The sequence below is a fragment of the Nelumbo lutea genome, chromosome 4, assembly GCF_056320005.1.
Source record: "Nelumbo lutea isolate HS-2025 chromosome 4, American lotus-T2T, whole genome shotgun sequence".
Classification (NCBI taxonomy): Eukaryota; Viridiplantae; Streptophyta; class Magnoliopsida; order Proteales; family Nelumbonaceae; genus Nelumbo; species Nelumbo lutea.
This window is the reverse complement of record NC_142687.1, coordinates 10677609-10701059: the sequence shown is the minus strand read 5'-3', so window position 1 is coordinate 10701059 and position 23451 is coordinate 10677609. Positions and strand designations below refer to the sequence as shown.

The window sequence follows — 23451 nt, the reverse complement described above, 5'->3', positions numbered from 1 at the left end:
TCAGGATGCATGGCACTTAATGAACAAATTTGATAGTAACTATAGGACTCAAGGATAAATATTAAACGAACAAATTGATAATTATTGGATGGGAATAGGATTATGATGGATGATTTGTAAGGTTGGAACCATGGTTAAAAGTTCTGATATTGTTCCCGAGGGTCACCGAATTGCCTATTTTTAAGAGTTTGAAAGCTTTTAATTTTTTTGATCGTTAAGGATGGATACCACAAAACTATGTAGAGATAGGAATCAATGCCGATACACATGCATGTTCGGACATATTGGGTGTATTGATATTTTGAACCATGATTGCGATAGCATCTCCCACCTAATGTAGCCTGTCCCCTTTTTCACTCCCAAAAGAAGAAGAAGAAAATAAAACCTTCATCACCAAATGCACACATAAAAGAACTCACTGTTGGGAGAATGGAAGCTTTGTCTATTAAGCAAACTCTCTTAGCCTTGCTAATCCTCAGTAGTGGGACTCACTGGCTGGCCACAATTTTACCATTAGTTTTTTCTGATAGATATTACTTAAGGTAATATCTGTGTGCATATTTATGTTACTCCAGAAAATCATGGGATGACATAAACCTAATCATCTTATAAGAGTATGGGTCTGCCTCTGCACTAGCCAGCTCTACAGTCTAAAAACATATGCATCATTTCAAAGACTAAAGCATCATAGTTAAGAAAATGAAGGTACATCGGAGACATAATTCCATCATGGACTCACCAGTACAACAGCATTCACTAGCCCCGTTTTCTCTACTTCAGAAGCACTATAAAAATCATGCCAGAAACCACATCTGACATGTATTTTTAGGTCCAATCTGGTTAACCAGAAACAAGGTTTCAAAAGTTCAGAACAACTGGAAAAGTTAACTGAAAAAAAAAAGACCAAAGAAACCTTTCACATCTATTCTTGATAAAATAATTAGCAAAAATCTAAAGTCGTCCAAATTAATAAAGCTAGGATTAGCCCATATTATATTACATCCCAAGGTGAGTTAACATAAAATAAAATATTTGCAAATGCACATGTATAAAGATGCCATGGCCCAAGAAAGAAGCCATGCCCATGTTCCACACCAGATTTGCTTCATGAGATGATAACAATTCTACACAAATTGCCAAAAAGCATCTTGCTTCATTAGCTTTCCAAGCAAGACATTATGGAACATCCATAGCCTGCATCAAAGCTTCCAACCTAAAGCTATCACATCCCAATACATTCAAGTGCCTAACACATTTATCAGTGCCATAGTTTTCAAAGGACCAAGGCGAGGCTAGGCGACAGGGGGGTGCCTTGTTGCCTAGTCGCCTAGGTGATGGATTTTTTTATGTAGAAAATATAGATCCTAGGGTAGTTCCCTAGGTATCATAACCATATTTACTTAATAATTATTCATAATTTTCATAAGAAAAGTATAGAGTTCATGTTAAAGTATAGAAAATCAACATATTCATGAGAAGAAAAAGAAGGAAAAGAAATTTCAAAAAATATAGGGGCTGAACCCTTATTTTTGCTATAGGAAAAGAAGAAAAGAAAATGTGTTGATTAGTAGTAGTAGTAGAAAATGTGTTGATTAGACAAAATTTTAAGTTCATCCTTACTTATTGGTTCAGGTTTTAAAGTCTTTGAGGGTTCAATACATCATTTAGCAATGTTTGTATTGATTACACCCTAACATATAAGAAAATAATAAAAAGAAACTAGTATATAAACACACAAAATGAATATTTTAGTTTAATAGTTCATATTTTATAATTATAATGTCAAAAAATAAAGAATAAAAAGTATTTTATAATACATAGTACAAAACTGTTTGGCGATTAAGCGAGGCGAGCCTCAAAGGGCACCTTGTTGCCTAGGTGTCACCTTGACAACTATGATCAGTGCTATTGCTTCAAGGTGATATCTTTTATGGCATGCATTATTTTTGTAGATGTTCCAGCAAGCATGAAAAACAGCATAAATGATAAGGAGTAAAAAGGTCAGCAGAGAGAGCATGAGGACTTCCAGAATCTTCAGATAAGGAGATACAATTCCAATAGTCCAATTGATTGGCAAGACTACAACAATTTTTGAAATATAACTGTTTTTGAGGTTTCAAACAATAGGATGGCTCTACAGTAATATACTAAATATCAAGGGGAAAAGAAAAAAGAAATGTCCAAGTGATAATCTGACCGTAGTTGCCCATACAGGGATAATAAAGCAAAATAATGCAAAACTGATATGCTTTAGTTGGCTATAAATGCAAAAAGTTCTTAAGGTTTCCATTTCCATTTATTAAAGCAACTCAGACACAGCCTTGGATCTTCTCAATCACAAATATGCAACCACCATGTCAAACATGAAGAAATATAATTGTCAAATGTTTCTTTTTGGCCATTGGGTAGCCAATAATAAGAATTGATCACCAAACTTTAAATGGAGTTTCATGCCAGCATTATGCTGCATTTTAAGACATAAGCTTTCTCAAAAAGCAATCTGGTTAGAAGCCAGCAAAATGTCAAATTAAGTACACACTCATTTTCATATCTATGACAAAGGTGTCTCATTAAAAAAATGCAGATTTCAGTGCTTCCTGTGCATCTTAATGATCATCAACAACATTTCAACTGTACATAGGTTGTGGAGTTAAGGACACACCCATCTCCATAACTATGACAATGGTTACACATTAACACAGAAGGAACTGCATCTTATGATCACCAATAACCTCTGAATTGTACAACTGTAAGGCTATATGTATCAAAGGTAACATTGGTTAAACCATAGTTTTCCTTTCTCAAAATGAGATCTGAACCCAAACAAGCAACCATCTGTTACATGCAATGTTTGATTGTTTTCATATCATTTACCAGTTGACTATGAGTTTTGTAACTGAACATGATTAGCCATAAAGGATGAGAACCTTTGGACCTATCTGATAAAAAATAGCATTATCATCTGCAATTGTTAGATCGGAAACCATATGCAATATATGTTTACCTCCAACAGCATAAATTGCAACTAAATATAGCAAAAAGAAAAATTATCCACAGGTCAAACAAAAGGATCATACAGGGGAAAAAATATATGAAGAGTATATCATTGCTATTACTGGTTTGGGAAGACATCAAATTTGTAACTTCATAAAGGGAAAAGAAAATTATAGAGAGAAAAAAAAGAATAACAACATACCAGCATAAGAACCAATGCTATGTACCTGTTATTTTCAAGAAAGCCAATATTGTTTTGAAGTTGATGCATAGGATTTACAAGTGGGACTTCCAATCCAAAGAAAAAATTTTCAATCATGAAAAATAATTACCTGTAGATCCAAAGCATTAAAATGACCAAAACTTTCAAAGTCAGCATATCCATCCTGCCTTTCAATGCTTGATCTCCACCACTTAAAAATGCCTTGGTGCCCTGTGTTTTTCAACATTATTTTCAGTGAAAGAGGGTCCTTAAAAGATGCATCAAGCCTACTCTGAAATAGGAAAATCTAATGTCAATAGCTTAATGAACACGTCAACTCAACTAATGAAAGCTACAACTTCAAGCAAGAAATGCATGGTATTTTACAAAACACAAAAAATCAAAGGTCAAAAATAGAAGAGGATGAGAAGAAAACAAAGATTAAAAACTACTTCATTCACATTGGAAGGTCTAATAAATAAACCATGCAGAAAATAATAATAATTTGCAAAAGAAGGTATCTTGCCTGTAAGGATGATGACTCCCACAGAGCTATCATCTCAGGCATCATTAAATGCATAAATAAGCTCTTTAATAGTATGTGGCCTGAAAGCATTCCTCCTCTCTGACTGGTTGATTGTAATCTACGAGCAAAGTAAAGGTAGAGTGGATTTAAGTCTCTGGATGCAATTGGAGACAACAATGACATGTTGTAGTAGCATAATAGAAAACAGAAGTGCCACTGCCCTCTTGAAGCAGATACTCAATGGGTCTCAGTTGTCAGCAGCAAATATGGAAAGCATGCCAATGGGTGGGATAGCAAGGTCCACTTGAATCGAGTGAAAGCCAACAATCCTTGGTGTAGAGAACATTGATGTGGGCCCCACAGTTGTGGTACCACTCTGTCCGTAGGGTAGAATGTATCTACTCACAACTGTGGTTATTTTGTTGTTTTGTTATTTCTAGTTTCAGTTTTATATTGGTTGTTATCTAGTCACAGTTATGATGTAAACACCAAGGGCAGATATGTCCTTTCATGTAACTAGCATAACCTATATATATTAACTTAAAGTGGCGGCGGCAGAATGATTGACATTATGTTCTTCTCCTCAAAATTTGTGTTCTATTGCTCTTCCATCACTCTTTCTTCTACATCTTCTTCACTTTCTCTTCTCATTGAACCTAAAATCTCTTAGTGATCAAGACTGAATAGCAGTCTTGAAAACCTACATGGTATCAGAGCCAGGTTAGGGTTTTTCATGTGAGTCTAATACCAGCCGACCACATGAGAATCTCCTAGGACTGAAAGCTGAAAAGGAGGAGTTCGCAGACTGATTCTTGGAGATCGCCAGAGGTACTAACAGCTGTTGGAAACTTGCTAGGGTTGCAGAGTGTTGGTGGTCAGGAAGGATCAGAGAAGACTAGGGTTCAAGTAACCCTAGAAGGCAGCGAACTATTTTTTCCTTGTAAGTTGTTACTTTTTAATAGAAGTTCTTTCAGAGAAGATAGGTTGGACCTATCTAGAGGGGAAGGCCGAACCATTCTAGCTCTTTCTCTCTTCGATTTCCTAGGGTTTTACATCAAACCCTGGACCGAACTGTGTTCCTCTCTACTCTAGGGTTTGAAAGTGATCTGCGACAAGCTCTAGTGGTTGACTGAACTCTGTGATCTACCTAGAGCTACTCTTAAGTTGATTGGTAGATCCGATCAGATTCTAGGGTTTCTTATTAACCCTACTGCAAGCTCATCTATACAGTTTGGACTGTGTGACTGAATTGCTTCCTCTCAGGACTGATTAAAACCCTACTGAAAGCTCATCTATATAGTTTGGACTGTGCGACTAAATTGCTTCCTTTCAGGACTGATTAAAACCCTAACTTTCCCTAGCATATCAGTTTTGTTTTAAAGCTGTTCTCAGAGTTCTAAGGGGGTTAGAGATCTACGGACAACTACTGTTGTGTTGGCTAGTTGGTTTCAGATCAGAATTACTTCGATTTTGTGCACATACACTGAGAATACAGATCAGGCCTATACTGTTTTGATTGTGATTGGTGATTCAAGTACTATTTTGAGACTTGACAGAAATGGAGTCTAAAATTCAGGCAGAAGGCAGTCTTGGGAACATCAGTTATGGTGGTATTTCTGAGATGGGTGGTCAGATTACGACCGTAAAGTTTGATGGATCAAACTATTTGGAATGGGCCCAATCAGCCATGATGGCTATTGGTGGAAGAGGTAAATTAGGGTACCTCCTGGGAGATATGAAAAACCTTCCAAGGGAGACCCGACGTATACCAAGTGGATGCAAGAAAACTACTTGGTTATGACATGGCTGTGTAATTCTATGCAGCCTCATATTAGCCGGAATTATTTGTGGGCAAAAACAGCTAAGGAGATATGGGATGTTATGAAAGAAACTTACTCCCAACCCCTTAATGTTGCCAGAGCATATGAATTGAAATGCGAAGTGAACACCCTTAAACAAGGAGAGAAACTGGTATCGGTCTACTTCTCTACCTTGAAGTCCCTGTGGCATGAGATTGATCACTTAGAGACTCTTGAGTGGGAGAGTCCCAAAGATGCTCAGACCCATAGAAAGTACATCGAGACAAACAGAGTGTTTGAGTTCCTGGCGGGACTGAACTCAGAATATGATATTGTGAGGCAGCAGATTTTGACTAGAGACAATGTGACTCTCTCTCAGGTTTACTCATTTGTACATAGTGAAGAAACCAGAACGAAGGTTATGATGCAACCCATATCAGCCTTTGTAGCGGCTACACCCAAATCAGGGGGTGATTCAGAGAAGGACAGGAGGAAGGAAGACAAGAAGGATGTAGTATGTGAACATTATAAGAAACACAAACATACAAAAGAGACATGTTGGAAACTGCATCCCCACTTGGTTCCTGCGAAGTTAAGAAACAAGAAGGGCACTGCTCATGTAGCCATGAACATTGATTCAGCATCCTCATCTGGCACAAAAGGAACATCTTTGGAGACCTTAGCTGCAGTTCGGGTTGCCCTAATACAGCTAGAAAAGGAGGTTGGAAATTCAGCTCAGCCACTGCAGCCTCCATCAGCCCCTGTCACATCTGCCTTCGCCCATTCAGGTACTCGAGCTTCAGCCTATCATGCCTCAGCTCCAGGTACTACTGAACCTTGTTGGGTAATAGACTCAGGTGCATCTGATCACATGACTAGCTTGCCTTCACTGTTTACTACTTACCATTTGTCTTCTGGTAGGGATAAGGTATCTATTGCTGATGGCTCCTTGGTTCCTATTTATAGGAAGGGTGACATCAAGCTTTCAGATACTATCTCCCTATCATCTGTTTTGCATGTTCCTAAGCTTGATACTAACCTTCTTTCAGTCAGTAGTATTACCAAGCATATGAACTGCTCAGTAACCTTCTTCCCTGACCGATGTGTTTTTTAGGACTTGGAGACGCAGAGGTGATTGGGACTGGTCGTGAGACGAATGGGATCTATCTTCTCGGGGAGCGGTTTTGTCAGGGAGAATCAGTAGAGAAGTTGTCTTTTGTTTCTAAGAGTGTGAGTCCGGTTATGCTTTGGCATAACCGATTAGGTCATTTGTCTTTTCGATCTTTATAGAGTTTGTTTCCTACTTTATTTGAGTCTATTGAGTTGTCTCAGCTACAGTGTGAAAGTTGTGAGTTTGCTAAGCATTGTAGAAAGCCTTATTTATTGAGTAATAAAAGGAGTGATAATTCTTTTGATATTGTGCATACTGACGTTTGGGGGCCTTTTCATATCCCTTCCATGGGTGGGTACAGATATTTTTTGTTATTTGTTGATGACCATACCCGCTTTTCTTGGGTTTATCTCATGCATTCACGAAATGAGGTACCTTCCCTGACCCAAAATTTTCACCAAATGATCCTAACCCAGTTTGATGCCAAGATCAAAGTTCTCCGATTTGATAACGCAAAGGAATACTTTGCTAAATCATTGACATCTTATCTTCTTCATCATGGGGTTATCCACCAGAGCTCTTGCCCTCATACACCTCAGCAGAATGGAGTTGCCGAGAGGAAGAATAGGCACATTTTGGAAGTGGCTAGAAGCCTCATGTTTACTTCTAATGTCCCTATTCGCTTCTGGGGGGACGCTATCCTCACGGCGGTATACCTTATTAATCGGGTCCCTTCCAGGGTCCTTGATATGCGATCTCCTTTTTCGCTTCTACACCCACGTGAGGACTTGTTTTCTATTCCCCTTAAGACATTCGGTTGCACTTGCTTTGTTCAGCTTCTCGGACCCCATCCCTCCAAGTTCGAACCCAAAGTCTCCAAATGCATCTTCCTTGGTTATGCACAAACTCAAAAGGGTTATTGCTGTTATGATCCTGTCTCCGAGAGGAAGTTTGTCTCCATGGATGTCACTTTCTTTGAGGGGACACCCTATTATCCTCGGGTTTCCCCTCAGGGGGAGAGTAGTGAGAGTGGGGGTTTGAGTTCTTGTCTTCAGGGGGAGAGCAGTGAGAGTGGGGCAGTTCCTTTACCTATTCCATTGGGTGATGAGAACTGCAATGGTGAGGGTGGTCAAAGGGATCAGGAGTTGAGGGTTTATCACAAGCGGTGCAGGCAGGTTGATCCTGATCATCAGCAGTCCAGACCAGCTCCAATCTCATCTGCAACCCCAGGTCCAGATACTTCAGTCCCAGAGCCCACAGAGACTTCCCCTACAGATGATCTTGACCTTCCAATTGCAGTCCGTAAAGGGAAACGACATTGTACAACATCCACAGCCCACTGTATTTCCCATTTTTTATCCTATGATCGCCTATCTCCTACCTACAGGTCCTACCTTAGCTCCATTTCCAATGTCCCTATTCCAAGAACAGTGCAAGAAGCCCTATCCGTCCCTGAATGGAAAGATGCAATGCAAGTTGAGATGGATGCTCTGTTGAAGAACAACACCTAGGAGGTAGTTGATTTGCCAAAAGGAAAGAAACCAGTTGGGTACAGATGGGTATTTACGGTGAAGCATAATGCAGATGGATCTATTGAGAGGTATAAAGCTCGGTTAGTTGCAAGAGGGTTTACACAGACTTATGGCATAGATTACTTGGTGACATTTGCACCGGTAGCCAAGATGACTACTATTCGAGTTCTCTTGTCCCTTGCAGCAAGTCACACTTGGCCTTTATACCAAATGGACGTGAAAAATGCCTTTCTGAATGGAGATCTGTAGGAAGAAGTTTACATGCGTTTGCCTCCTGGCTTCTATGATGCAGAAGTAGGTAAGAAGGTTTGCCGGCTCAACAAGGCTTTGTATGGTTTGAAACAGTCACCTAGGGCTTGGTTCGATAGATTCAGACTAGCACTTGTGAAGTTTGGATATGTACAGGCCCAGTCAGATCATACCCTATTCATCAAGAGGGTGGAGTCCTCTTTGACACTATTGGCAGTATATGTTGATGATATTATGGTCACAGGGAATGATAGCCATGAGATTGAGTCTCTTAAACAGCTTCTTCACCAAGAATTTGAGGTGAAGGACCTTGGTGTACTCCAATATTTTTTGGGTATTGAGGTTGCTAGATCCAAACAGGGGATCTTTATATCTCAGAGGAAATATGTCCTAGACCTGTTGGCAGAAACTGGAAAGTTAGGTGTCAAGCCTGCAGATACACCAATTGAACAGAATCACAGGATTAGTGCCGAGAGTGGGGACCTTCTTGAAGACAAAGTTATGTTCCAGCAACTGGTAGGAAAGCTCCTATATGTCTGCCTCACTCGGCCAGATATTACTTATGCTGTTAGTGTTGTCAGCCAGTACATGCATTCTCTTAGAACCACACATCTTCTTGCGGCAGAAAGAATCTTAGCCTACTTGAAGAGATGCCCGGGTAGGGGTATACTTTTCAAGAACAACAATCACATGAAGGTGGAGGTTTATACTGATGCATATTGGGCTGGGAGTATTGATGACAGAAGGTCTACCTCGGGATATTGTGCCCTTGTGGGAGGAAACCTTGTCTCCTGGAGAAGTAAGAAACAAAGTGTGGTCTCCCGGTCAAGTGCTGAAGCAGAATACAGGTCCATGGCCAATGGAGTGGCTGAAATCCTATGACTAAGATCTCTACTTGAGGAGTTGGGTATTGAGTATGAGAAACCCCTGATGCTGTACTGTGATAATCAAACCGCCATTAATATAGCACATAATCCAGTACAGCATGACAGAACCAAACACATTGAAGTTGACCGCCATTTTGTGCGAGAGAGGGTCTCATCTCAAGAAGTATGCCTCCCTTACATCACATCCAGTATGCAACTAGCCGACATTCTTACTAAAGCCGTATCAAGAAAGAAGTTAGAGGCGGATCTATCCAAGTTGGGAATGATGAACATATACTCCCAACTTGAGGGGGAGTGTAGAGAACATTGATGTGGACCCCATAGCTGTGGTACCACTCTGTCCGTAGGGTAGAATGTATCTAATCACAGCTGTGGTTATTTTGTTGTTTTGTTATTTCTAGTTTCAATTTTATATTGGTTGTTATCTAGTCACAGTTATGATGTAAACACCAAGGGCAGATATGTCCTTTCATGTAACTAGCATAACCTATATATATTAACTTAAAGTGGCGGCGGCAGAATGATTGACATTCTGTTCTTCTCCTCAAAATCTGTGTTCTATTGCTCTTCCATCACTCTCTCTTCTACATCTTCTTCACTTTTTCTTCTCATTGAACCTAAAATCTCTTAGTGATCAAGACTGAATAGCAGTCTTGAAAACCTACACTTGGAAAGGTATCAGTTCTACCTAATCTTCTTTTATCCCTTTTATTAGATATAGAGTAGGGAATAGATCTAAAACTAAATTCTGGACTGATCTGTGGTGGGGAGAAAATACATTAGTTTTTTCTTACCCTCTTTTATTTAGCCTTTCCCAAAACCAAGCGGGCACCATAGCTTCTTGCCTTTCAGACTTGTTTTCTTCTCTAATCTGGAACCTAAGTTTAAGAAGACCCTTAAGGGATGTAGAGATTGCTGAGTTAGTAGATCTGTTACATGCCTTAAGGGAGGTCTACATTTCCCCCTAAAAACAAGACACAAGAATCTGGAAACTCCTTCATTCTGGGAAGTTCTCAACCAATTCCTTTATCAGGGCCTTGGTGTCGGAAGAATCAAATTCTGGGATCCCGTTTAGGAAAGTTAGGATTGGTTACATCCCTCTTAAAGTATCCTTCTTTGTTTGGGAAGCCTGTTTGGAAAGGATAAATACTTGTGATCTTTTACAGAAAAAGCACTCCGGTAGATTGTGCATTTCCCGCCATGTATGTGTTCTTTGTCTCAACAATGAAGAGTCAGCCGAGCACCTCCTTCTTTCACTGCTCATAAACTAGGTAAATATGGAACCATGTCTTAAATCCGATTGGCTACAGCTGGGTATTTCCTAAAAGCATCAAAGATTTTCTGTGGCAATGGCAAGGGAGAGGGCTAAGTCAAAGGGGCAAATTCTACTTGAACACGGCAGCCCAAGTAGTTATGTGGAGTGTTTGGGAAGAATGAAACAACTTCATTTTTAACAACAAAGCTAGAACATTGGAAGCCCTAAGTTCTCATATCTCTCACTTATGCAATTTTGTGGGTGTTGAACTCAGAGATGTACAAAGACTTCTCTCTAAACATGCTTCAGCAGAACCTAGTGGAGCTGCTGTACTTTTCACCTAGTGCTGTAAGTGTTAGACAATGTATGCCCTTAGCTCCAATCAGATTGATGTACTGATACATTTATTATAAATGAGTAAAAGTACATAATTGTTTCATGTTATAATTGGTGTCTTTTTGTGTAATTACCCCTTAAACTGGACACTTATGAGACTCGTGCTAGTTTAGAATGTTCTCAGCCGTTGGATAGGCTTGGGGAGTCTATTCTGCCAATGCTGACACTAATGTGCTGCCAAGAAGGTTGGGGCAGCTAGTCTCAGCTGCCAAGGTTGGACCCGAAGCACATGTAGTGTGTGTTTGTTTGAAACACTGAGCCTGGACCAATTTCCAATTATGTCTTGGACCTTGGAGACTGGTGGGCAAAACTAGAAAGTTACACATAACCCCTAGACACGATTATGGTATTGCACTAGGTGTCGGATTGGACTGTCTTTGATATGCCAATCAGTGAGATCCTTTGGGGGTCAAAACCTGGGTATGTTGGGGAAGTCTGAGAATTTACTCGAGTGGTGATCATAGTGACAGGATCATCCCCTTTGTTGGACAAAGTGATCGGGACTGTACTCTCTCTGATGGAAACCAAACTGCCGATAGTCGATTTCAACCATGTTTGAGATTTGTTTTGCAAAATATATTTATATGATAATATATATATATATATATATATATATATTATGTTTTAAGAAAAATGTTTGCAAAATTTTTAATTCTCGGACTCATTCGAGTAGAGAGTGCAATACTACACCTTGCAGCCAGGGGAGAGGTCCTTCCTTGTTAGGTAGTGTTTGATCATTAAGGGTTGAGAGGTTAAGTGTAAGAGACCATTAAGGGTTATTTACCTGATGGGCTATATCTTACTTAAGTCCATTGTCATTGGGTCTTCATAGGAAGGCTGGACTCAATGATCATTTAATGTAAATGTTGGGTCCATTAAGAGCCCATACTGATGGACTCAGGGGTTCACTGTACTTGACAGTGAATTCGGCCAGGCCTTTTCACAGAGGCTGGGCCGAACCCATATGGGCATATGTAAGGTCATTGTTGGAGTCTCATGCCATACAAAGTGAACCTAAACGGGCCAACAATTACCTAGGGACGCGAGCCACTTGCTTATTGGGCCTAAAGCCCATGATTAATTGGATTAATCAGGGTGTCACATAACATCTTAAGCAGTCATGTGATTTGGGCGAATATGGGTTTGGATCAACCATTAGGATAAGAGGATAAGTCTTATCCACTTAGAGAGCCCAAATCCAAATAAATATTTGGTTTAGGAACCTCCTAATTCGATTAGGAGTGGTGATCCTTAAGGCTAAGAAAAGAGGAGATCAAATCTGCAACAGATCTCTCTGCTCTTAGATCTCTCTCTCTGCTCTTGCCGCCCCATAAACCTTAATTCCACCTCCAGTTCTTGGACTAATTTTGATCAACTCATTTTTGCAAGAAAATATCATAACCAAATCGTGCTCACCTCCCTTGTTCGATCCAAAGTGTTGGATCACAATTTTGCTGAAAACTGTGTTGCCGAATCAGCTTCAATTCAAGCAACGCCATCTTCAGTGGAAGCTGGTTTTGGAATTCTCTTTGAGCGTGAACTACCACTTTTTGAACTACATTTGTGGAATCCATATCAGGTATACTTCTCCCTTCCTTTTGGTTTCAGATCTGGTCCGGTTTCGGTGCAAGGATGATCATAGAAAAATGCAGTTTTTCTAAAATTGAGAATACGATTCCCGAAAGGGTGAAAGAAAATGTTTGAAATTTCTCCCAACCATCTAGCATGGTTCGGCCATCCATATGATGGATTTCCCCTTCCTTCGATAAGAGCTACTAACATTCCCTAGTCAAGGAAAGAGGAGGAGGTGACCTTGTACTTTGATGGAAGTGCTCAAGGCTACCCAAGTCTAGCCAGTTGTGGTGGTGTGTTTATGAGGAGGGATGGTAGTCCTTTGTGGTTCTTTAGTGGACCATTATGGACTATAGACTCTACAACGACTGAAATCGTAGCAATGTTAAATGGCCTCCGTATCACAATAAGACTAGGCCTGACCAACCTGGTGGTCAAAGGTGATTCTAGCAACACAATAAAGTGGCTTGGGGAGATGGAAGGAGGACCTTGGAGACTGGCTCACTTCCTAGAGGAGGCTAGAGATCTGTTATACTCATTGAATGCATCGTTAATCTGGATTCCCAGAATTTAAACTCTGTAGCAGATAAATTAGCCAAGTCTGGTGATCACAGGGAAAACTTTATATAGTAATAGTATAATGCCTTTGTAACCTGTGTGTGACTAGCCTTTGTACTCTCTTTTCTCTCTTTACAAAGTTACTCTTTTTCTCAAAAAGTCCAGGTGTCCAGATGAGGATAAGGGTATACAAAAGCTTCACCACTGTTCCTGATACTAAGCAAAAAATGGAAGCATCTAATATCTATAAACAGGCAAGAGTCCCGTGGCACTAGCCAAAGTTTTGCCATTTAGGAGCATGAACATTGAAACCAGTTATTAAGCAAATTACTACATTTGCCCACATTTCCTATAATCTTGTCCAAATTATGCGCGACTGTTTCACTCAGAATTTCAATTGAAATTATTAGGGGGCATCCTTTTTTTTTTTCAACTAACCATAATTAGGTTATAACAAACTAAAAAGTAAGAATGCTCATTAAAGGAAAAAAAACTGAAAAGTAAGAAAATTGTCGACAATCAGAGTTTCACTTTCCGAAAAATAAAAAAGTGAGTAATTAGAAACTCTATCCATGATTTCTTGCTTTCACATAAAATCCAATTAGAATGAATTCTTTTGACATTTTTCTTCAATATGCTTGGGCGAAGCATTACCTTCGCGAATGCTTCCCCGCCGGCTTTCTTGTGAATAATATCCATAAACTCCTTCCCTGATTCGTTGCAACAAACTATCGTGAATCGGGAGTTCACTGTGTATTCAATGGTAACTGTCAATCTGTCATTCAGAGAAGCATTAGATAGATGAATACGGGGTGTTCTGAAATCGAGTGAACTGGGACTATCTGTCTGATACATATCAGCTCTTTAAATTCCGCTTCGTGAGTGGGGACTTCACTGATGCCACTCTTCTTGCCACGGCATTGATGTCCTTCTCTTCAAATTCCGCCATTAGAAGTTTTTGAGGTTTCTACCAGTGATTCGGGGCTTTGAATTCAGGACTCGGAAGATATCTGTCTGATACATCTCAGGTCTCAGCTGAAAACGGAAGGATCACTTTTAAAACGCGGTAAGGGCAAACCATCGAAGAAGGTTCTTGACGAGGGCAGATTTGGCCCTCTAGTGAAATTGTGACACGTGGCATCTCGTGACAACTAGAAAAACACCCAGCCAACAAACTTACGAAGTTGGTGACCCACCCGGGCACCAGTCTTGCCGGCCTGGCGCGACCTGCGCGGTGCGTGCGGCCTGTGCGAATTGCGCACGGCCTGCGCGAGCTGCGTGCGGGGTGCGGCCTGCGTGACCTGGCCGACCTGGACCAGCCTAGCGCATGATCCGGCCAAGTCGCCCATAAGGCGTCCACCGACAAACCTGGCCTAGACATTGACCCGCCAACTGACATAGGCGCCAGCTTGACGACCTGGTCTAGACACTGACCCGTCGACTGACACAGGCGCCGACCTGATGACCTGGTCTAGACACTGACCCGCCGACTGACGCAGGCGCCCCCTTGACAACCCGGCCCAGGCGCCAACCTGACCGCATGACACAAGCGCTAGTCTGACAACCTCGAGGAGTTCACCACCGTACCCCGGTTCTGACAGGATGCGACGAGTCTTACCGTTTGGAGGCTTTTCACCCACCTAAACCGCAAGGACTCCGGTATATAAAGACCTCACCCCCAAAAGGGGAGGGGGATGAAAAAAGGGAAGTAACCCTACTCTCTAGCTCTCTCATATTATCTTCAAAGCTCTTTACAATAAGAGTGCTAACTTAAGCGTCAGAGAGCCCCCACCGGGAAAATACCCCCGAGACCTCTGATTCAGTTCTCGCAGGTCTTTCAGCTCCCGCCGCCTACGAAGAGGAGGAAAAGATGGAGTTCTCGGAGGTCCCTCAACTCCCGCCACCTACCAAGAGGAGGAAAAGTTGAAGTTCTCGCAGGTCCCTCAGCTCCCGCCACCTACAAAGAGGAGGAAAAGATGAAGTTCTCGCAGGTCCCTCAGCTCCCGCTGCCTACAAAGGAAAGAAGACCACCTCATGCTGAGGGCAGTCGGATTGCGCCGCACCAGGGAGCTCCAGCATTCTCTAAGTCATCGGCCGCCTAGTAGGTAGTTCGCTACTAGGCAGTTCGCCACCAAGCAATTCGCCACCAAGCAGTTCGCCACCAGGCAATTCGCCACCAGGCAGTTTGCCACTGAGCAGCTCGCCACCAGGCAGTTCGCCACCAAGCAACTCGCCACTGGGCAGTTCGCCACCAGGCAGTTCGCCACCAGGCAGTTCACCACCAAGCAGTTCGTCACCAGGCAGTTCGCCATCGAGCAGCTTGCCACCAGGCAGTTCACCACCAAGCAGTTCGTCACCAGGCAGTTCGCCACCAGGCAATTCACCACCGAGCAGCTCACCACCGGGCAGTTCACCACCAAGCAGTTCACCACCAAGCAGTTCGCCACCAAGCAGTTCGCCACCAGGCAATTCGCCACCAGGGAGCTTGCCACCAGGCAGTTCGCCACCAGCCAGTTCACCACCGGGCAATTTGCCGCCAGGCATTTCGCCCTTAGGCAGTTCTCCACTGAGCAGTTCGCCAGTAGGCAGTTCACCACCAAGTAGCTCATCACTAAGGCACGCCACCACCGGGTCAAATAACGAGGTACTTAGCCAAAAAATTTTACATCACAAAATATTGGTACGTGGCCGAAAACGGTTACATCAGTTCTCTTTAACCAGCCAACGGTTTTATTTCCAACCGGTTTAACCCGGTTTCTGATCGCTTCTATTTCTAATGCTATATCTGCAACATTGACCGCAATTAAACCGCCTTTTTGGAGCATTTCCTGTGATTCCTCCCTCCACAACGAATTCTGCGGGGCGAGTCGACTCGACTCCCTCTGCTATTCCTTTGTGGTGATGGCCTGTGCTACTTGGCTCCAGTCCTCGTCCTTATCTTATGCATTAGCTCCTGTTCTTTGCCGACATGCGAGGTTGTCTGCTAGTCTGCGCTGCTTTTATCATCTTTCTTCCACCGGCCGACTTGGCTACTCCAACGTCCTGCACAGGCCTCCATTAATGGATGTTTCCGTGCAGGCCAGACGAGGCTTTTCAGTTAGAGAGGACGAGGTAGCTTCTCGTAAGTAAAAGTAACATTCTACAAGCGCTTGTCTGCAGCTTCCAATCGATATCATGTGCTTATACTCTCTCGGTTATGTTATATGCGATTTTATTTATATTCTTGCTCTCTCGTCTTGGTCTTCAGATGTTCGTTGTAAACGTTTTTTTTTGCTTTCAAATTTTCTTGTTAATTAAACCCCGGAGCAGTGTAAACTCTTTAATTTTTCGTTCGTTTAGTTTTATTTGTTTTTAATATGCTTACCTCGACACTCTAGAATGAAATTTGTAAGTTCTGAATCCTTGATAATCTTGTATGGTCGTAGCCGCTGATCTCTCATTCGAGACACCTCTTAAAATAGTGGAGTATCCTGATCCGATACTGCGAGCGAGAAACAAGCGTATCAATACATTTGATGAGAATTTGAAGAAGCTAGTTGATGAGATGTTTGATGTAATGTACAAGTAAGTTCCTCCCCCTCCCTTTCCTACTACCTATTACACCAAGGCATTGTTTACTCTTTGTTTAACATGAATACATGGGCCTTGAACAAGCATAAAAGACACGGCACAATTATTTGGAACAAGGGTTGGAGATGGTCCAGCAATGAAACGATAAAAAAAAAGGTCTTCCAGTGATTTTGAGCAAATTGCTAGGGGTGGTTGTGGTGGGTATCTGAACTCTTGCGCCCTCCCCTGGTTATTTCCTGTTCTTTTTATTTATTTATTTTGGGGATGGGGGTGGGCGTTTTTCCATTCGGTTTGCTTAACTCCATCAAACAGGACAAGGACCTAATGAAATTCTCAAACCATAGGATATGCAATGTATTTCAGAATATGCTTATAAAAATGTGTGATATCTACAGTGTGAACACCCATTGTTAATTGTTGTACAGAACTGATGGCATTGGGCTCTCAGCACCACAAGTAGGACTCAGTATTCGACTCATGGTTTTTAATCCTGTTGGTGAACGTGGTGAAGGGGAGGAAATTGTTCTTATAAACCCAAAAGTTTACAAATATTCCAAAAAAACAGTGCTTTTCAATGAAGGTTGCTTATCCTTTCCAGGCATTTATGCAGACGTAGAGGTATTACTTAACTGCTGAATTCATTTTTATTTTTTTTCTTTTCATTTCTCCTTTAGCAGTTCTTTTCCTAGTTTGAAATCCACTTTTAGTAGCCTGGAAGACATCCCTCTTCAGAGAGGGACAAGCACAAACACAGACTTGGATCCTCAGTTGTGGACTATGCAGGGCATTTGGAAATACAATGGGTACAAAGATCAGCCAATAGTTTGGCTGATGGGTTATCAAAATAAGGGGTTACTAGAAAACAAATGTTTTGGGCTCAGTTGTAACAGAGTATGGTGAGATAGCAGAGGCTATGCTCAAGTTTTCTAACTGATTTGTTAACTCTCAACCTCTTGTTGTACCTGCATCTATCTTAACTAATCAATGGTACAGTATCATTTTTTAGTTATCCCAACCGTTTCTTTTGTCTGGCTATTGATCTTCTGGGCAATACTTACAGCTAGATCACCTGTATATTGGATGTCAAAATTTCATCACATATTGGGGCATACGGCCGATATGTATCATATTGGGGCCCCTCTGATACGCCCCTACACAAGGTGTTTCGGGGTCCCACGTATTTCATGGGGTAGATGGGCCTTAAACTGACCCCCTGAACAAGTTTCGAAGAAAAAACTAAAAAAAAGGGGCGTATCGGGCTGTATCGATATTTTAAACCTTGATGTATACATATCCTTACTGATTGCGTGTAAATTTTTTTTTTTGAGGGATTCACACCCTCTTTATAGCAATATAAATTCTTTTACCATCTATGATAGAAAAACCCAATTCTATGAGAATGATTCACATTGTTCACTATTCTCTTTTTTGCAGAGACCAGAATCCGTGAAGGTTGATGCTCAGGATATTACTGGTGCAAGGTTTACAGTTAACTTATCAGGCCTTCCTTCACGGGTTTTCCAACATGAATTTGATCATTTGCAGGTCATTTTCTTCATCTCTTTATTCTTTTTATCGTTGTTTTTTAAATGATGAAAGATAATAAAAAGATAAAGAAATTCATAAAAAAAAATAAAAAAATAAAGAAAATACATTATGCATACATACAAAAACAAAAAGAGGAACTAGTGTGGGGCAGTAAACAACAAACTTAACACGATCAATGCCATTACCAAAAAAAAAAAGACATAAGGCAGACCGGATCACTTTCAAAGATGTATGCTACTCCTTCACATACAGAGAGGTTGTTTCCAAGATTTGGACCCTGGTCACCAAGGTCACAATGGAGCAACCCAACCGTTGTGCCAAGGCCCACCCTCAAAAAAAAAAAAAACAAATTATGTGTTATAATTCAGGTCTGCCTTAGAGTTTTGCATGTCTGAGATCAGTTATGTAGAAGAAGAAAGGTGAAAGAGAGAGAGAAAGAGAGAAGAGAGAATTCTTGTTCGAACTGAAAGAGTCAACCTGACTTCTCCCAGTCGGCCAGGAAGTATTTATATTATTATTAAAACATAACTGAAAAGACCTATGTGCCCTTACTTAAGTTACGAGCACTTGTTCTAACACAACATTACAAATTAGCAACATTAATCTAGGTATAAAAACAGAATTACCCCTACGCTAACACTCCCCCTCAAGCTGGTGAGTATATATCATATACTCCCAGCTTGTTACATATGTAGTCCACTCTTCCTCGACTAAAGCCTTTTGTAAATAAGTCACCCCACTGATTTCTTGTATTAACTTGTGTAGTGTCTAGCTCTCCATTCAGCACCTTCTCCCTCACAAAGTGACAGTCAACCTCAATGTGCTTGGTTCTTTCATGAAACACTGGATTAGAGGAGATATAAACTGCAACCTAATTATCACAATAGAGCTTCATTGGAGTGTTAATGTTGTACCCTACTTCCTGTAGAATGTTCCTTAGCCACACTAATTCACAAGCGGTGTGCGCCATAGCCTTATATTCTGCTTCTGCACTGTTTCTTGCCACAACCGTCTGCTTCTTACTTTTCCATATCACCAGGTTACCTCCCAGAAACGTGCAATAGCCTATAGTAGACCGCCTATCAGACATAGAACCGGCCCAGTCAGCATCAGAATACCCTTCTATTTCAACTTTTCCCCCACTCTTGTATATCAGACCGCGACCCGGAACCCCTTTTAGATACTTCACAATTCTCAGAACTGCATTCCAATGAGAAATCAGAGGTTTTTGCATGAACTGGCTTACCACACTAACCGCAAATGATATGTCTGGTCTGGTAATGGTTAGGTAGTTCAGTTTGCCCACAAGTCGTCGGTATCTGCCAGGGTTTTCAAACACTTCACCCATATTACTGCTTAGCTTGGTATTTGTGTCCATGGGTGTTTCAACTAGTTTGGCACCCAACAAGCCTGTTTCTTCTAGCAAATCAAACACATACTTCCTCTAGCACAGGTTAATAACATACTTGGATCTCGCTACCTCTATCGCCAAGAAGTATTTCAGCTTACCCAGATCCTTTGTTTGAAAGTGATCCTGCAGATAAGTCTTCAGCCTGTCAATACCAATGTTATCATTCCTAGTAATAACAATATCATCTACATACACCACCAACAGTATTTTTCCTCCCGGAGAGTCATGACTAAATACAGAATGGTCAATTTTGCACTGTTTCATACTAAACTTCTTTACCACCTCATCGAACCTACCAAACCATGCTCGAGGAGACTGTTTAAACTCATATATAGCCTTCCTTAGTCTGCACACCTTACCATCCTCCCCTTGAGCAACAAACCCTGGAGGTTGCTCCATGTAGACTTCATCGAGTAAGTCACCATGCAAAAATGCATTCTTGATATCAAGCTGATATAGTGGCCACTCATACATGGCTGCAAGAGAGATCACAACACCATAGGTTTGGGAGTACCCTTTTGCAACTAATCGCGCTTTCAGGCGTTCAACACTACCATCAGGTAGATACTTAACCATATAAACCTATTTACAACCAACGGCTTGCTTCCCAGGAGGAAGAGCAGTGAGGTCCCAAGTATGATTATGATGAAGGGCAGAGGGTTCTTCTTCCATGGCACGTCACCACCCTGGAGAGGCAAGGGCTTCCTGGACATCTTTAGGAACAATAACTGATGATAACAGGGTAACAAACTGGCGATGGGAAGCGGAAAGGTGAGTAAGAGAAACATAATTAGAAATGGGATGAAGGGTGCAAATACATTTACCTTTCCGCAAAGCAATGGGTAGATCAAGCTCAGATGCTAAGTGCGGGTCTGGTGCCGGATCCGTCGACGGAGATGTAGCCGGAGTAGTAGCTGGTGCGCGTGGGCGATGTGTATACACATGACGGATAGGTGGGCGTTCAACAGGTGGTGGCACCGGAGGCAAGGATTTGGTCACGACTGGAACAAAGGAAGGAGGATCGACAATGGAAAGTGGAAGAGGAGGTGATGAGGAGGAAGAAGCATCACCGGACCCCAAAAAGAACGGAGTAGACTCAAAGAAACTGACATCAGCACACACAAAGGACCGTTGAGAACCAGGATGGTAACACCTATACCCTTTTTGGGTCTGAGAATAGCCAAGGAAGATGCACTTGAGAGAACGAGCATCGAACTTGTCATTCCCGGGACCCAGATTATGGACGAAGCAGACACACCAAAAAACTCTCGGGGTAAGAGGGAACGGAGACAAAGTGGGAAACAAGACCTGAAACGGAGAATGACCATCAAGGATGAACATGGGCATCCGATTAATCAGAAAGCAAGAGGTAAGCACTGCATCACTCCAAAAAGGTTTGGGAACATGCATGTGATGCATGAGGGATCTTGCTGTTTCAAGGAGATGGCGATTCTTTTTCTCAGCCACCCCGTTTTGTTGTGGGGTGTAGGTACACGAGGTCTGATGTATAATGCCATGTTGGTCCAGGTATTCCTGAAATGATGAGGATAAATATTCGCGGCCATTATCAGAACGAAAAACTTTAATGTGGGTACCAAATTGGTTACGAATCTCAGCATAGAATTTATGAAAAATGGTAAACAATTCACTTCTTTCTTTCATTAAATAGAGCCACGTCATCCTTGAAAAATCATCCACAAAAATGACAAAATATCTGTATCCATTATATAACATCACTTTATAAGGACCCCAAACATCTGAATGAACTAAAGAAAAAGGACTCGACACACGGTTATCAACCCTAGAACTAAAGAGAACACAATGGTGTTTCCCAAACTGACACGACTCACAATCTAAAACAGAAAGCTGACTCAAGGACGGAACCAAGGACTTCAAGACTTTTAGTGACGGATGACCAAATCGACAGTGCCATTGGAGAGGAAAAAGAGATGACTGGAGAGCTGTTGAAGTTCTACCATCACCACCGTCAAGATAATACAGTCTACCTGCTTCATGCCCTCCACCAATTTTCATCATCGTCTTGAGATCCTGAAAAAGACACATAGAAGGATAAAAGGTAATGGAGCAGTTAAGTGATTTGGTCAACTTACTAACAGACATAAGGTTAAAAGGCAATTTAGGAACATACAGAACTGATGAGAGGGATATAGGATCTAGGTCAACATTACCAACACCACAAATTGAGGATGTAGAACCATTAGCAAGGGTGACAGATTGTGATGTTGAGCAATGAGATAAGGAGGAAAACACACCTGGAGTTCCAGTCATGTGATCGGAGGCTCCAGAGTCAACGATCCAGGGATTGGGTGTAGATGCCAGACAAGCCATACCTGAGTGAGCAAAAGTCGCCGTGTTCTGCTGTGATTGGATAGACCTCTCATATTCATCACGGAGAACACTCACCATCTCCTTCATGGGACCATCTGTGGATGTAGGAGGCATTTGATAAGATGAATGATTCTCCTGTCTAAAATTGGAACTTGAGTCATCGGTCGCGGCATGATTGGCCCAGGTTGAGGGAGGACCATGTAGATCATAACAATAGTTGATGGTATGTCCATCCATACCACAATGAGTGCATTTCCTCGGGTTGAGCTATGTCCTCTACCACGGGCTCCCCCTGAATCTCTGCCCCCAGTACGACCACCACCACGATTATGAGTAGACCCACCATTGCCACTTCGGCCATACGCAGAACCACTACCACCACCACGGCCAGACTGAGCTCCCCTAGCTCCACCTCTAACACCACGGCCTCTCGATGCAGCAAAGGCAGATCTATTTGAGATATTAGAGTTCTCAGTAAATCCGATAGAAATCCTCCGGAGTCGAGCAAATACCTCTTCTAGGGATGGAAGAGCTGATCCTCCTAATATCTGAGCCCGTACTGGTTCATATTCAGACTTTAGTCCCACAAAAAATCTAGTCACATCAAGCTGCTCTCTCTGTTGTTGCTGAATCTTGACATCAGAAGTGTGAGGATGATAGACATTCAACTCATTACGTATGTTCCTCATGTTGGCATAGTACTCCTCAAGACTCTGATTGCCCTGTTGCAGGTTAAAGTACTCTTGATAAAGCTGATAAACTCTGGTTGTATTGTCCTGCCCCGAATACAATTTCTTCACATGGTCCCACACATCTTTGGCAGTATCAAGAAACATGAAGTTCACACTAATCCTGGGTTCCATATTGTTCCACAACCATGTGATGATCTGAGCATCCTCTTGCTCCCAGTCTTCATACTCGTGAGAGTCAGAGGAGGGTTTCTCCTCTTTGATGTGTTTTACCTTCTTCTTTGCCTTCAGAAAGACTTCAACGGATTTAGCCCAAGGCACATAATTTTCTCCATTTAATTTAATGGAGGTCATCTGAACATTTAGGTAGTCTGTAGGCACCATCACACTAGGTTTATAATCATTATTATCTCCCATTATGTTATCACCGGTTCTGCACACTTGCTGAATTCTATTATCACTGAGATCTGCACACTACACACCACTAGGTCACACCTGTCACACTGATTGCAACACTTATTGTTGCTGGAATGTGTGCTTTTTACAACACAAACCCTAGATCACACCTGTCACACTGATTTCAGCACTTGTTGTTGCTGAAAAGTGTGCTCACACCACAAACCCTACTCCTACAACTACCTGAAATCTCACCACTATATGATCATATCTCTTCCTTCAAAATGCACAAAGAAACCAGCATAAACCCTAGCACATTACTGTCTGAAACCCTAGCATATGGTTTAAAACACACTTCCTATTTAATCCATAACAGATATCATGCACTGAAATCACTTACCTTATCA

The 23451-nt window shown here is 41.7% G+C and overlaps 2 protein-coding genes across 8 annotated transcripts in view; one reads left to right on the top strand and one right to left on the bottom strand.

The window, feature by feature from the left end:
• Positions 1-449: 449 nt before the first annotated feature.
• On the bottom strand, positions 450-14142 carry LOC148853878 (uncharacterized). 7 transcript variants are annotated; one of them, XR_016112305.1, is made up of 4 exons: positions 13736-14114; positions 3723-3840; positions 3327-3427; positions 654-836 (listed from the first exon to the last, which is right to left on the bottom strand). XR_016112305.1 is itself a non-coding variant. In XM_088982367.1 (3 exons), the coding sequence occupies exons 1-3, from the start codon at positions 13934-13936 to the stop codon at positions 728-730; spliced, it is 411 nt and encodes a 136-aa protein (XP_088838493.1). In that variant the 5' UTR covers positions 13937-14133; the 3' UTR covers positions 450-727. The 7 variants fall into 7 exon arrangements, 3 of the variants coding, with proteins under 3 accessions (XP_088838493.1, XP_088838494.1, XP_088838492.1); XR_016112303.1 differs by lacking the exon at positions 654-836 and adding an exon at positions 2543-3221 and having other exon boundaries at positions 13736-14142; XM_088982367.1 differs by lacking the exon at positions 3723-3840 and having other exon boundaries at positions 450-836; positions 13736-14133.
• Positions 14143-15882: 1740 nt separating this feature from the next.
• PDF1B (peptide deformylase 1B) overlaps positions 15883-23451 on the top strand; it is a 30569-nt gene continuing 23000 nt past the window's right edge. The window contains exons 1-4 of the mRNA XM_088982473.1: positions 15883-16202; positions 16507-16645; positions 17077-17269; positions 18086-18196. Coding sequence (XP_088838599.1) covers positions 15983-16202; positions 16507-16645; positions 17077-17269; positions 18086-18196 — 663 coding nt within the window. The 5' untranslated portion in view covers positions 15883-15982. The remainder of the gene's footprint in view (positions 16203-16506; positions 16646-17076; positions 17270-18085; positions 18197-23451) is intronic.